This window comes from Perognathus longimembris, chromosome 6 (assembly GCF_023159225.1).
Source record: "Perognathus longimembris pacificus isolate PPM17 chromosome 6, ASM2315922v1, whole genome shotgun sequence".
Classification (NCBI taxonomy): Eukaryota; Metazoa; Chordata; class Mammalia; order Rodentia; family Heteromyidae; genus Perognathus; species Perognathus longimembris.
Window position 1 is genome coordinate 15,360,930 of NC_063166.1, and position 14,732 is coordinate 15,375,661.

The 14,732-nt window shown below is 37.4% G+C and overlaps 1 protein-coding gene across 1 annotated transcript; it reads right to left on the reverse strand.

Annotated features, from left to right (window-relative positions):
* Positions 1–4,891: 4,891 nt before the first annotated feature.
* LOC125353564 (olfactory receptor 14J1-like) lies at positions 4,892–14,317 on the reverse strand. The gene is made up of 2 exons (XM_048349256.1): positions 13,404–14,317; positions 4,892–5,021 (listed from the first exon to the last, which is right to left on the reverse strand). Exons 1-2 carry the CDS (start codon positions 14,315–14,317, stop codon positions 4,892–4,894), a joined length of 1,044 nt encoding a protein of 347 aa, XP_048205213.1.
* Between the last annotated feature and the right edge of the window lie 415 nt (positions 14,318–14,732).

The following is a 14,732-nucleotide window of genomic DNA, read 5'->3' on the forward strand; positions in this document are numbered from 1 at the left end:
CTTTATTTTGTCAATTTTTTTTTCTGAAATGAGTCCAATTAACGGAGGTAGCTAATCCAGCTTTCTTCATGTTTTCTTAGTTCACTAAATGTATGGTAGTTAAAGCACTACCACTGTTTATATTTTGATCATGACTCATCTTTTCTCCCAACTATCTCTTTGTCACTGCTACCTGTTCCTAAGAAGGCACGCTACCTCTGTCTTCTGTATACCCAATTAAATGTCAATCTTTTGTCTGTTAATTATGTTTTACACTTATTAACTCTTGTCATTTGTAGATTAGCTCAAACTTTCATCTCTGGAAACATTTCATTCTTCAGCTATATGTAACTCCAATCCAACTTCCATGCTAATGCTAGAATGATGAATGATACAAGTCACATCTTACAAAATCATTCATTTTATTTCTTAATCTTCTGGTTGACTTTATTATAAAATGATGTCCAAAAATAAATCCTAGGATACTAAACAGAATCTTGCACAAGGTGTTATAATACTACCTCTCCAGGACTATCTCTCATTGTGACTTCTTCTATTCCATGTAATATGCCATGTTTAATAATGAGGAATTAATGAGAATAATCTAAATGAATAAATAATATTATAAGGCTGCTATTGGTTTTAAACAATGATACTATTTCTTTTGCTTAGAATTTCTCCTGTTAGATGCCCTACTCATTTTCTTGCCAAATATTTCATTGTCTTTCAAAAGTAATATTATTTCTTCTCACTTAAAATTTCCTAACATAAATTGCGAGCCCAAAAAGAACTGAACTCAGATTGTACTGGAAATCAGATTGTATCCATTAAGATTTTTTATAATTTATTTAACTTTATTATTCTCCCTTTTTGTGTATATTTTCCAGCCTACTTAAACTATTGTTAATTTTATAAAGAGGAATTCCATATCTCACTTAGAATTTTATAGCTGATTGGCATAGTCACTGACATTAAACAGGCATTATTTAACTATTAGATGAAGTTCAAAAAATGTAAAGATATTTAACTCACCAATATTGATCTTAGAAGAAACAGATCTCAGTGCTTGAGATTGAGTATGTTTTCTAGAATCTAGCAGTGAAATTTTTATGTAAGGATAGGACCAAGGTGTTTTCATAGGGAGCATAGATCAGGGACAGTTTAACTAGGCCCATGATACCTACAATGAAGCCAGAGCTGCCCAGGCACTAGGGAACAACTTATTAAACAAAGCTGGTGCTTTAGGTAAATATTTTGAGTTCCAAGCATGTGATTTTATTGGGCTCTCCCTCAAGGAATGGCCTCAGTGGAAAGTCACTAATTAATAATGTGGTTTTATAAATCCTTACAGTTATGTGTTTCATGTAGGGAAAATGAAGGAAATTCACAGATTTCTGTAATGAGTAGCATTTTTTCTTCTTTATTGTTAAAGTACACAGGGGTTACAGTTTCATATGTAAGGCAAGTACATTTCTTATCCAACGTGTTACCTCCTACCTCATTTCCCCCCCTCCTTCATCCCCAGTTTCCATCTCCCCCCACAAGGAGTATTTTTAAAAATTTGCTTTGGAGGAAAATGTTTTGAGAGAACCCAGGGATTTGTGACCTTCATAATAGTGTCCATCAGAGTCACAATCCTGCCTGTGTTATTTTACTTAATAATTTCAGTTTAATTGGCCATCAATTGAAATAATGCATGCTTTTATAGGCCTATATAACAAGAGATGATATTTGGTAAAATTATTTGTTTACAAGAACTCATACAATCATAGAATCAAAGAATCTTAGAATTAAACATGCAGAGATCTAAGCTATATATAAACACTGTATTTCTAAAAAAATAAAGTGGAAAAAATTGCCTTTATGCATAACTTGTATTAAAAGACAAATGGATTCAAAGCATAGTCTATGGTTATGGAAAAGACATTATTGTATTATGATAAGAACCCTCAATAGGAGATCAAGTCTTAGCAATGAAAACAATTAAATTTTTAAAAGTCATCTAGACACTTGATTACCAAAAATTGAATATAGACCTACACTTTCATCCTTTACATTTGTTTTAGTCCATTTTGAGTTTATGTGATAAGCAATGGGAGACAAGTCTAGATTTGCAGATCATAGAGGTAAGTGTGGTAAGCCAGATACAGAAAGGCACATATGGCCTCACACTAGTGGAATTTCAAAAATCTTATGATGTGAGGAGTAGAATTTTGATTGCTAGAGGGTGTGAAGTGTAGATGAAAAAAGATTACGAATGGGTACTAAGTTATAGTTAGAAGTAAGAATTTATTACATAATAGGGTGACTATAAATAGAAATCACCTGCTGTATATCTTAGGAGTTATAATATTTGTAATCCCAGGAAAAAAGAGAAAGAGGAGATGATTATTTGAAGCCAAATTAGAGAAAAGGTTAATGAGATCACATTCTTCCCATCCCCAAAGCTGGGCATGGTGGTATATGCCTATAATCTTACATAGGTAGTAAGCACGGGTAGGAGGATTTCAGTCTGACACTAGCCACAGAAAAACATGTGACAACTTTTTTCCTCCCACAAAAAAAGGCATGTGAAAGGGGTCTTAAGTGGTAGATTACTTACTTAATAAGCCTGAGATCCTAAGCTTAAGTCTTGCCACCAAAAGAAATGGTAAGTATTTGAGGAGGCATTTATTTAAACATCAGAATCTGTACAAGCATCAAACATTACCTAACCTTTTGTTTTTATGCATTAGTCAACATTTAAATTTAAAAATGGTTTTAAAAATTGGGCTCAATGGTAAAGTATTCCTGCAATAAGAGCCCTGTGTTTGATCAGTTTCACTAGGGAAACAGTCAGACAGAAAGACAGACACAGAGAGAGACAGAGAGACAAAGAGACAGAAAGACGGGATTATAAAGGCATGAATGACTTTCTGGATTCTTAATTCTGTTTCATTTTGGGGCATTTTTTTTAAAATGCCAGTGTCACAGTTTTAGTGACTCCTGTTTTGTATTAGATTTGAAAGGCGGGGCATGCAATGCCTTCAGCTTTATTCTTTTTGTTGAGGATTGCTCTGGCTATTCAGGTTCATTGTGAATTTTAGGATTTTTTTCTCTTACTGTGAAGAATGTGACTGATATTTTGACAAGAATTGTTGTTTTGTGTAGTATGGGAACTTAGCAATATTTATTTTCTTTGACCAATATTCTACAGTATTTATTGTGGAATTCTTACATCCCTTTTGTTAAATGTATTCTGAGATATATTTATATATTATATGTAATTTTTAATTTTATTTCATTATAAATGTATTATATATTATGTAAGTATTATATACACTGTGCTATTAAGAATTGGTTACCATTTATCTATTCAAAACAGCTGTATGTTGATGCATAGGAAAGCTATTGATTATTTTATGTTATCTTTGCAGATTCATTGAATTCTTCATTAGTTCTAACAATTTTTGGAGGATTCTATATGATTTTCAATAAATATGACAATTTCATCTGCAAGCATGTATAATTTGACTTCCTTCTATCTAATTGAATGCTGAATTTTTGCTTTCTTTTATTTTCATAGTAGAAACGTTTCCTTATATTGACCTGGGCATGGAATTTTTTGATAAGATTAGAAGACATACAGATAAAGAAAGCAAAAATATGCAAATGATATTATGTAAAGTAAGTTCTTTCAGACATAAAACTATAACACTTCTGCACAGCAAAGAAAGCATTCAGCAAAATTAGGAGACAAACTACAAAGTGAGACTGTAAGAGAATAGTTTATTCCCTAAATACTGGCCTGTGGCAGAGATGATGCATGGCGGGAGGAAGGCTGAAGCACAGCCTGCCCATTCCTTATCTAGGGCAGGGCCGGGGAGGTGTGGCTAGGTGGATTCAGATGTGACCTCAGATGTAGGGATCTGATGGATCCCTATGTGGGGGGGGGGTGGTTCCTGACCCCCTTCTCCCCCAATCTTCCGGGGGAGAATGTGTCGGGCCTCTGAGCACCCTTTCCCCTTCATCTCCCGGGGACATGCCTGAGCCATTACCAGACTGCTCTAAGCTGGAGTGGGATGCTGAAGTCCCCTTCATCACCAGCCCCTAGTGACTAAGGAAGAAGACTTCAGGGAAACACCACGATGGTGGAATGCATCTCAGCCCCCAGAGGGCGGGCCAGAGAAATTTATTACAATGACAAAAGCGGAAGGGGAAGGACTTGTTGTGACTGACTTATTGGCTGACTGGGCTGCCCCTCAAGTGATGTCATGGGACTTCCTTTGTGGGCTGGACAACCCTATCATGGTGGCATGCACGTGTTCGCCTCCTGAGGGGCGGGAGGCTTCTTTTCTGGTTGAGGCTGGACGGTGGGAGGGACTCCCTCCCACACTGTCCCAGAGCTGGGGGAAGGGCAGTGTCTCGCTCTTGGCGACCTTCCTCCACCAAGGCCAAAACAGTCCCCAACACTCAGAGAAGGGGAAGTAACTGCTTTCAGATGTGGCAGTTACCTAGGTAACTTGCAGTTACTGGGCAGAGACTGAAAATGGGTGGGGGCATCGCATGGAGCCCTTGTGGTGGCAGACCTTCCACAGACCTATTTGATAACTTTTCACTGGAGATAGGGTTAATATGTTAACTGTATACTGAAGTGAAAAGATTTTTTTTTCTTTTTGTCAGTCCTGAGGCTTGAACTCAGGGCCTGAGCTTCTTTTGCTCAAAGCTATTACTCTACCATTTGAGCCACAGTGCCAATTCTGGCCTTTTCTGCTTATGTGGTAAATACTGAGCAATCGAACCCAGGGCTTCATGTATGCTAGGAAAGCATTCTACCACTTGGCCACATCCCTAATCCAAGCGAAAAGACTTTAATAACAGAAAAGGTGGAGTAGCTTGAAATGAGCAAAGCAACAAGTACAACCAAAAATGTTCAAGATAACAAATCAATCAGAGACTTGCCGATTGAGAGGATGGTGAAATGTTGTTCATGTTTTTCCATGTTTATTCTAATATAAAATAATAGTTTCAATATTCGTTTCCTTTGAATTTGGTCTGGGCTTCTAAGGTTAAGGTTAATACAAGAATGTGCAGCATTTTGTTTTGTGTTTTTTTTTTTTTTTTGGCCAGTCCTGGGCCTTGGACTCAGGGCCTGAGCACTGTCCTTGGCTTCTTCCCACTCAAGGCTAGCACTCTGCCACCTGAGCCACAGCACCCCTTCTGGCCATTTTTCCATATATGTGGTGCTGGGGAATGGAACTGAGAGCTTCATGTGTAGGAGGCAAGTGCTCTTGCCACTAGGCCATATTCCCAGCCCTTGTTTTGTGTTTTAAAACACACTGTGACTGAAAACTGCACTGCTTGAATAGAATAAATCAGTACAGAAATATGTTTTATTAATTCATATTAGGATATATTTTATATCCTATTGATATGAGTCCCAAGAGGGAATGAGTCATGTATTAGCAGACACACCGTGATAACAAAAACCACAATGCTTAGAGTACTTTTTCAGATTATACTAAAATTGAGGAAATGGAAACTTTTTCCTTTGTATAAACTAGGATTTGCAAAAATATTTCCAGAGGTCTTTTCTTGATACTTCAGCTTCATCTCTCTTACCATTTGGAGCCACAAAGAAGAATTAATGCTCCATGGGCTTCACTGATGGAAAATAACCTTTGCAATGATTGGATGCAGGACAGGAAATGGTTACAAGAATCTTTAGGAAAAGCGTTGGCTGCTCCAAGTCCAGTTGGGCCTATTTATCAAACACTTAGTATGTCCATAATGTGGTACTAAGGAGAGCATACAGACACAGATATTATATGGTTTGAGAAGGACTTGTGTTGAAGGATGTGCTATTCTGGTGAGACATTCAAAATAGGATCCATTTGAGGAAATGAAAGCTCATGTGGCTGGGATTAATTCGTGTCAGAAGAAGAAGTAAAGTTTCAGAAATAGTTGAATAATCTGAGGAAAAGCCCAAGTTACATTTATGTCTGGGGAGAAATGGAGAAGTTCATTTGAAATATTTTGTGTGTCATAATTGCAACTTGATAGAGCACTTCATTGGGGGAGATATTTTAAACATGCTTTGTACTAGATTATATTTTCAATATTTGAAATCCCAATATTTCATAATTTTTGGCAGTTTTGAACTCAGGTAAATAATTAGTATTTCATTCACATACTCATTAGAATATAATCTCAGAATTCATACCATTAACATATTTATTTATTTCCCCAAATTAAAAATTCTAATAAAACACCCTTGAGGGTATTAAAATTTTTCATATTTTTCAAAACTTCCAGGCATACATTATGAAGAAACTGCAATCCATTACTTTGGAATAACTACAGAGAACTAAAATAAATAAGTGATTAGATACACTTACAGACCATTTTAACTCTGGGAAGTAATATTTCTAAAAGAAATTTTAGGGACGCGTATTAAAAGTGTGATAATAATTCGTAGCTAGTGCTTATTTGTGGTTTTATAAACCACCAAAGAGAAACTTATTAAGAATGATATATTATTATTGATATTTTCCTTTTGGGACACAGGTACAGGTTTTTATATATATTTTTATTATCAAACTGAATTACAGAGAATTTACACTTTCATACATTAGGCATTTGATACATTTCTTGTACTGTTACCTCATCTCTCATTTCCCCTTCTCCCCTCCTTCTTTCCCTTCCCCCTCCCCCCCATGAGTTGTTCAGTTTTTCAGTTCATTTTCCTCAAACAGTTTGTAAGTATTGCTTTTGTAGTTGTTTGTCTTTTTTTTACCCTGTGTCTCTCGATTTTGGTATTCCCTTCCAATTTCCTGGTTCTAATACCAGTACACACTATTTCCAATATACTCAGATAAGATACAGAGGTAGTGTAGTTACAACCACAGGAAGGTGATACAGGAATATCATCAATAATAGAGGCTACAGTTACATATGGCACTTTGATTCACTATAACAGAGAAATAATCAAAAGCAAATTCAAATATAATCTAGTTTGTCTTCCCACATTCACACACACACAGACACACATACACATACATACACATAAAACTTTTAGTTAAGGCAAATGTCAATATGTACATTTGGCAACAAGACAACTATAATCAAAGGAAACAAACTTTTGTTCCATGAAGACACACAACTCGTACACCAGTCTGGACTATGTAGATGGGGCATTTATGATGAGTATGATGTTGACATTTCATTTCAGATGATGATACTGACTTTTTCTAAGCTGATTTTCTCTCGTCTGGCAACATTAGGCTAATATGGATATTATTTCCACTGGTTTATGGCAAAGGGCTATAAAACTTTCCACTGAGGGGGAAGGGATATGGCATGCTCTTAAGTGGAAAAGTGTTGTCTAGATGTTGCCAAGTGTTGCTTGCTTTTTGTTGGTCCACTCGTGGACTTCGTGCCAATGGAAGCTTGGTTTCCTCAACAATTCCATATCCAACATTTTTCTTTGAAGGGTAAATGCATTCATCCATCTTTACAGATATCATCGTGTCTTCACCCAAAACGCCTTAGTCAGTGCTCTTCTCAGGGCAGCCTTCACATCCTTGTTTCTCAACGTATAGATAAATGGGTTGAGGGTAGGTGTGACAATGCCATAGAAGAGAGCCATGATCTTACCCCTGTCATGTTGGGGATTATTATGGCCTGGGAAAGGCTGCCCTTCCACCAGCCTTGGGACAATGGAAGTCCCTCCCACCTTCTGGCCTCCACCCCTTGGGAGGTGAACACGTGCGTGCCACCATGATGGGGTTGTCCCACCCACAAAGGGAAGTTTTGTGATGTCACTTGATGAACGTGGTCCCTAGCCTATGACTGACCCTTTGGCCAGCCCCCTTTCTTTCCCGCCATTACTTCTATATAAGTGCCCTTCCATATTAAAGTCTTTGAGACGCTTCCCACCACCGCAGCGTGTCCCTGATGCCTTCCTTTTCGCCTCCGCCCTTGGTAACATGTGGGGGGACTGGGGGGATGGGAAGCATCAGCAAACCTTCCTCAACTTAGCGCTTGCCCATGTGAGCACGCCTTTGGCCTTCCGCTGGCGGAGGGCCAGGCTGAGTGCTCTTTCATAGAGTTTGTGGTTACCATTCTCCCCGTGGGGGGAGAAAGGGATCGTCCAGATCCCAACACTGTCATGAGAATGACTAGAGGGAGGTTGGACATACATACTAATGGCTGTAAAGTAGAAAAGGAAGAACACAAGTAAATGTGAAGCCCAGGTATTAAAGGCCTTCCAGCGACTCTCAGCAGAGCAGATTTTCATCACTGCCTGACCAATAAACACATACCTAAAGATGTCAGTTATTTTTTCAAGAGCTTGGAAGGTTCTTTAATTACATAAATATACAAATACCCACATTTCTTAATTAATAGGTTTTCAATTCATGTCCCATGTGTGTAATAAATGTACATAAATCAAATAATAGGGTTTGTAAAACTTGCTCATTTTCAGTGATTTATACTCCTTCTCATGTTAAAATTAGAAGTCTTGGTTCTCTAATGCAATTTGAAGACTGTAAGTCTTGTCGTAATTCCCATAGTCTTTCCTCCTTCCTCATTCAAGATTTGAAAACTCACCGCTTGTCTTCTAGGTGTGTAAGTAACTATGGAAGGTTGTCATAACATCTGACATCTCTTCTAGAATCACACAGACTTTAACAACATTGTTTTCCCAGAGAACAGGGCCACGTAAGGCTATTCAGGGAAGGTATAAGGTGGCGTCTTTCCAAACACATACAGGCTAAATGAAAAAAAAGAAATCATTTTCTCATTTCATCTGACAGCTGAAACTGGGATCGTTGAAATTTCCATATGAAGACAGAGTGGATTGGTAAACATGCGATTCTGTTGCCTGTCCGCTCAAGGTTGTGAAAATTTAAAGGACCTATGAACTGTCTAGAGAATTTTGAAGATTCAGGGCGCATGCGCACACTCACAAGTTCCCATGCAGAAGGTCTCAGGTGGAGCTGGGGAGGAAGCCGAGCGCCTGCCAGGGTCTCAGGTGCAGCCTGGGCTGCGGGTCTGAGCTCCACATGAGAAGCAGCACCTTGCCAGCTGAGTCGTGCACTTCTGAAAGGAAAACTTACATGAGTTCTTTATTCTTCTTAATATTATTCATTATTTGTTTATGCGTATATAAATGTATCACTTGTCATCATTACGTACCAAATTACAGGAGGTACATGGACTTCTGTGTTAATTATGAAGGCATTAAACTCAGGTTGACCATGTTTGAATCCTGGTTCTAAATTTACTTTTAACTTTTTGGCCAAAACTTTGATGCTTGCCTAGAAAATGGTTGAGGCATAGTTCATAAAAGGTATTTAAAAAGGTTTTAAGATCTTACATCAATAGCCACAACAATGCTGTGCCTCAACTAGCTCTTTCGTGTTGTGTTTTTATTTTTTTTTTTCAATTTTGAGATAGAAACTTGCAAAACCTTTTTCTGGACTGGATTGAACTGCTTCAACCTCACAAGTAGCTTGGGTTGGAAGTATGCACTAGCAATGCCATGCTTTTCTTTAGTCTTTTTGGATGAGACATTTTACGTGTGTGTGCCAGTCCTGTGGCTTTAACTCAGGGCCTGCTTTCTTTCTCTGAGCTTCTGTCCTTGAGATTTTTTTGCTCGAGGCTAGTGCTCTACCACTTGAACCACAGCCCACCTGTGGCTCTTTGGTGGTGAATTGGAGATAAGAATCTCACTGATTTTTCTATTTGAGTTGGCTTTGAACTATATCGTCAAGTCTCAGCCTCCTAAGGAGCTAGGAATACATATGTTACCTCACCTTTATGTATCTCAGATTCGTTTGAAAAATTAAAATATTAATGTAAATGGCTTTACAGGATAACTAAAAACTTAGGACCTTATTAATAAGTTATGATCTTTGATGTTTTATTTAAAATACTACCACACAAAGTTTTCTTGCAAATGAAAAAGACAAATTAATTTGCAACAACATATGCACTTAAAGATATAGTAAGGAACGAGTTGCACAGTTTGAATTGCCTACTACCTAAAGCAAATTAAATAGGAACAGTATGAATTGATAACATTTTTAGTATCTGAGAAAAGCTACCAGAACTTCAGTCAACATAATAAGATATTTTCTATATGTCTGTGTTGACATCCATAATATATTTTTCTGGTAAAACTAAAGCATATTTAAACAATTTGGGAGTTTTCATATTTGCATAAATGGGAAGAGTTAGTGTATTTTTGGTTGAACTGAGGTTTGAACTCATGGTCTTGTATTTTCTAGACAGGTACTTAGCCACAACCCTTTTGTTTCTTTTGAGATATTGTCTATGTTTATGCCTGGCTTCACCTGTACCATGATCCTCCTGTTTATATTTTCCCAGAGCTGAGTGATAAGTATACCCTATTATGTTCAGGTTTTTATTGATGGAGATGTGGTTTTGAGGACGTTTTGCATAGACTGGCCTTGAACTTCCATTTTCCTCTTCTGCACTTCTCAATTGGCTTAGATCATGGAGGCATAAGCCATAGAATGGAAATTTAAAGTATTTTTTAATTTATAAAGGTATTTTATTAAGGATCCCTTAAGGTTTTGCTGGAGGAGAATGGAGCTAATGATCAAACTAAAGGACCAATGCCTTCTGTTTTTTTTTTTTTTTAATCAGTCATGGGGCTTGAAATCTGGGTTTGGACATTGTCCTTGACCTATTCAGCTCAAGACTAGTGCTCTACCACTTGAGTCACAGTGCCAGGAAGGTCAAAGTTTTAAAGGTATCAATTCTCCTCAAATTGGTCTGTAAATTCAGTCTGATGGCTATTAAAGTTCAACAGGTCTTGGTGTTGCAGAGTTGATAAAAATGATTGTATAATAATAAAAAGCACATATAACCATAAGTCACAACCTAAAGACTAAAGCTAGAGAATGTACCCATCACCAATAGCTAGGATGATTAATTAGTATATTAGCATAGAATAAATTACCTAGACCAGGACATATATGCACACTGCTATAGGATTTAGGATAACTGAGCCACTATGGGGATGTGGCCCTCTCTCCACAGTCTTTCAATGAAATGTTCTGGACCATTAAATAGTTCCTTGGTTTGGATCTTGTTCTCTCCTGCTACTCATGAAAATGATTCCAAGTGTACTTAGAGTGAAGTGTGAGATGCTCAATAAAACTTCCTGAAAATTTATTGGAAAACACATACATCACAATGGAATAACAAGCACTGATTTATTTAGCACAAAAATACATTACCAAAAAGGTGAAGATCACTGTGTAATGTTTTATTAAAGTTGACATCATTATAATTCAAAATACTTGTTGAATTTGAGATATTTTTGAATTTTTTGAGTGTGCTTTGAATGTCTTTTGTATTCTAAAACTAATGAGCTGGGGGAAAACTATTGAACGGGCACTGATGGCTCATGACTACAATTTTTTTCTACAGAGAAAGTTGAGATCTGAAGATCAAAGTTTGAAGCTAGCCTAGAGGGAGAAATCTGTGACCAGAAGAAAGCAGGCATTGAAACATGGCTAAGTTTTCAGAGATAGAGAAAGCACTGGCTCTGTATTATGGGTTATACATTCTTAGGAGGCTCCCACCGGTGTACGGACACAATCCTTTCTGCTTTCTCAGCTCCTTTTCTCACTCAGAAAACCCCTTAGCTAATCCTTCTGAGCTTCCCACTTACTTACACATTTTGAATGATTAATGATCTCAAGGAAAGATCTGATATTTGCTAAAATGAATGAGGGCTTTCAAATGGAATCCTTGAGAGTAACACAAGATAAGAAATTTACTTTATGGACCAAAGATTGGCTGCCTACTTAAACCATGCAAGAATCAACAACATCATATTATTTAAAGAGAGAAAATCCAAATAGACCTAATCATGGAGATGTAACCTGGCAATGCTAGTTACTTGGCAGGTGGGAAAAAACCATGTTTATCATGGTTCAAGGACATCCTGGTAAGAGCTAGTGAGACATTCCCCATTTCAACATGGATGTGACAGCATGCTACTGTTAATCCTAATTATTTAGGAGGCTTAGGTAGGAGGATCACAGTCTGAGGTTGACACACTTAAAATGCCAGACCCTGTTGTAAATTTAACTAAATCAAAACCAATGGGGCACCATTCAAGTTGTAGAGAGCTTTTCTAGCAAATCTAAATCCCTTAGTTAAAACCTCAGTAACACCAAAAAATTAATACCTCAATAAAAGTATTCAAAATAAGACCAGGTGTAGGTGTTAATATACTTGTGATCTAATTCAGTAGGCTAAAAGCACAACAGGTCAATGAAGGCAATATTTCAAAAATTGTGTAGAGCTGGGTGCCAGTTGCATAATCCTGATCTTAGTCTTAGCTGCTCAGGAGGCTGAGATTTGGGGATTATGTTTCAGAGCCAGCCCAGGCAAGAAAGTCCCTGAGGCTCTTATCTCCAATTAACCACCAGAAAAATGGAAGTGGTGCTGTGACTCAAAGTCACAGTGTGATAGCCTTGGTTGAAAAAGCTCAGGGACAGCACCCAGGCAGTAAGTTCAAGCCCCAGGACTGGGGCAATAAATATTGTATAGAAAGCTATAATTAGTATACAAATCCAAAAGGAGACATATTTAAATGTTATTGTACATTGATTAAAAAGTTAATAATAGAACCGTAGCCTCTATTGTTGATGATGCTCTTGTATCCCCTTCTTCTGGTTGTACCCGCAGTATCACTGTATCTTATCTGAGTACACTGGAAACTGTATATACTGGTATTAGAACTAGGGAAGTGAAAGGGCGTATCAAAATTGAGAGACAAAGGATAAAATGACAAACAACGCCAAAAGCAATACTTGCAAAACCATTTGATGTAAACCAACTGAACAACTCATGGGGAAGGAGGGAGAGACAGAAGATGGGGAAGTGAGGGAAGAGGTAACAAACAGTACAACAATTGTACCCAAGGCCTAACTTATGAAACTGTAACCTCTCTGTACATCACTTTGACAATAAATAATAAAAATAAAAAAATAAGTAAATTTTAAAAAAGTAAAAAAAGTTAATAACTGAGTGAATAAAAGGTATGATATACAATTATTTGTACTTACATTTAGTATAATATACCATTTATTGCCATGATTGTTAAAGGTCATACTCATACTTAAAGAAAATGTTCTAATACAAAAGATGAACATTAGGAAGAGATAGTATATACTACTAAAGTATCATTTTAAAAATATCTTTTTATAATCTCTAAGTAATTGTACACATTTTTCCCATTCAACAAAGGAGCTTATGAATGCAATGCATCTTGGTTGCTTTATATTGATACCACATGTTGAAGAAATTCCACTAATAAAATTTTCTAAAGTGTAATAATAGATATCTATTAATTGCATGAAAAGTACATTTATTTGTCAGTGGTTTTTCTATTCAACATTAGCTTCTGTATAGCTCTTTTCATGATCTCATTCCTCAGACTGTAGATAACAGGGTTGAGTGTTGGAGGAATTACTGTGTAAAAGATAGATAGTAAAAGATCTAAAGCAGTTGAGTAGTCTGAAGTTGGTTTGAGATATGCACAGATGCCTGTGGAGAGGAAAAATGAGACAACGAAGAGGTGTGGCAGGCAGGTGGAGAAGACCTTAGATCGGCCTTCTGCAGAGGGGATTCTTAGAACTGTGGAGAATATGTGGATGTAGGAGAAGGCGATGGAGATAAAACAGGCTAAGGCTGCCACAGTCATTAGAATATTTGCTCCAATGACTGCTAGGTAATCATTGGAGCAAGAGAGCTTCATGATTTGAGGGACATCACAGAAGAACTGGTGGATTACTTTGGCATTACAAAATGTAATAGAAAATGTGGCAGTTGTGTACATGATTCCTGTGATGCCTCCACTTACCCACACAGCTGTCACAGCTCTCTTACACTTTCTGAGGTCCATAATGAGCTCATAGTGCAGTGGGTAGCAAATGGCTACATAGCGGTCATAAGACATCACCGTGAGAATGGCCACCTCACCCCAGGCCAAAGACGTGAAGAAGAAAACCTGGAGCATGCACTGAGCATAGGAAATACAGCCATTGCCCGTGAGGGGATTGTTAATGGACTGGGGGACGGTGACAGAGATGAAGCAGGCATCCAGAAGTGAAAGTTGTTTCAAGAAGTAATACATGGGAGACTGGAGCTGTTCATCTAGTGTTGTGATGGTGATAATGATGAAGTTGCTTGTTAAGGCCAAAAGGTACATCACCAAGAACAGGAAAGCTTGTAAGAGCTGCAGATCAGGATTCTCAGAAAACCCCATGAGGAGAAATCCACTTACTTTGGTTCTGTTTGTCAGAACCATTTGGAAAATACAAATTGTATTAGGGCCTGGAAAATTTAATCATCTGTGAAATTCAAAGAAGCTTAAATAAGCACCTATTTTGTAATCACTGTTTAGTTCTATAGTTCCTGATAAGTAATCTCTCCTTTTTGAAATGTAGTATTTATTATGTTGCTGCTACTACTAGTAGTACTATAATTAATTTATAGTTTTGGGTTTGTGTGTCCCTTCTGGGGGTGAACTGAAGGCCTGAGTGCTGTCACTAAACTATTGTATTCAATAGTAGTGTTTTACCACTTGAGCTACTGTTCTGCTTCCAACTTTGTGATATTTAAATGGAGATAAGAGTCTCAAGGACTTTTCTGTCTGAGCTTGGTTGGAATCATGATCCTCAGATGTCAGGCTCCAGAGTAGCTAGGATCAGTTCCTGCCTTTG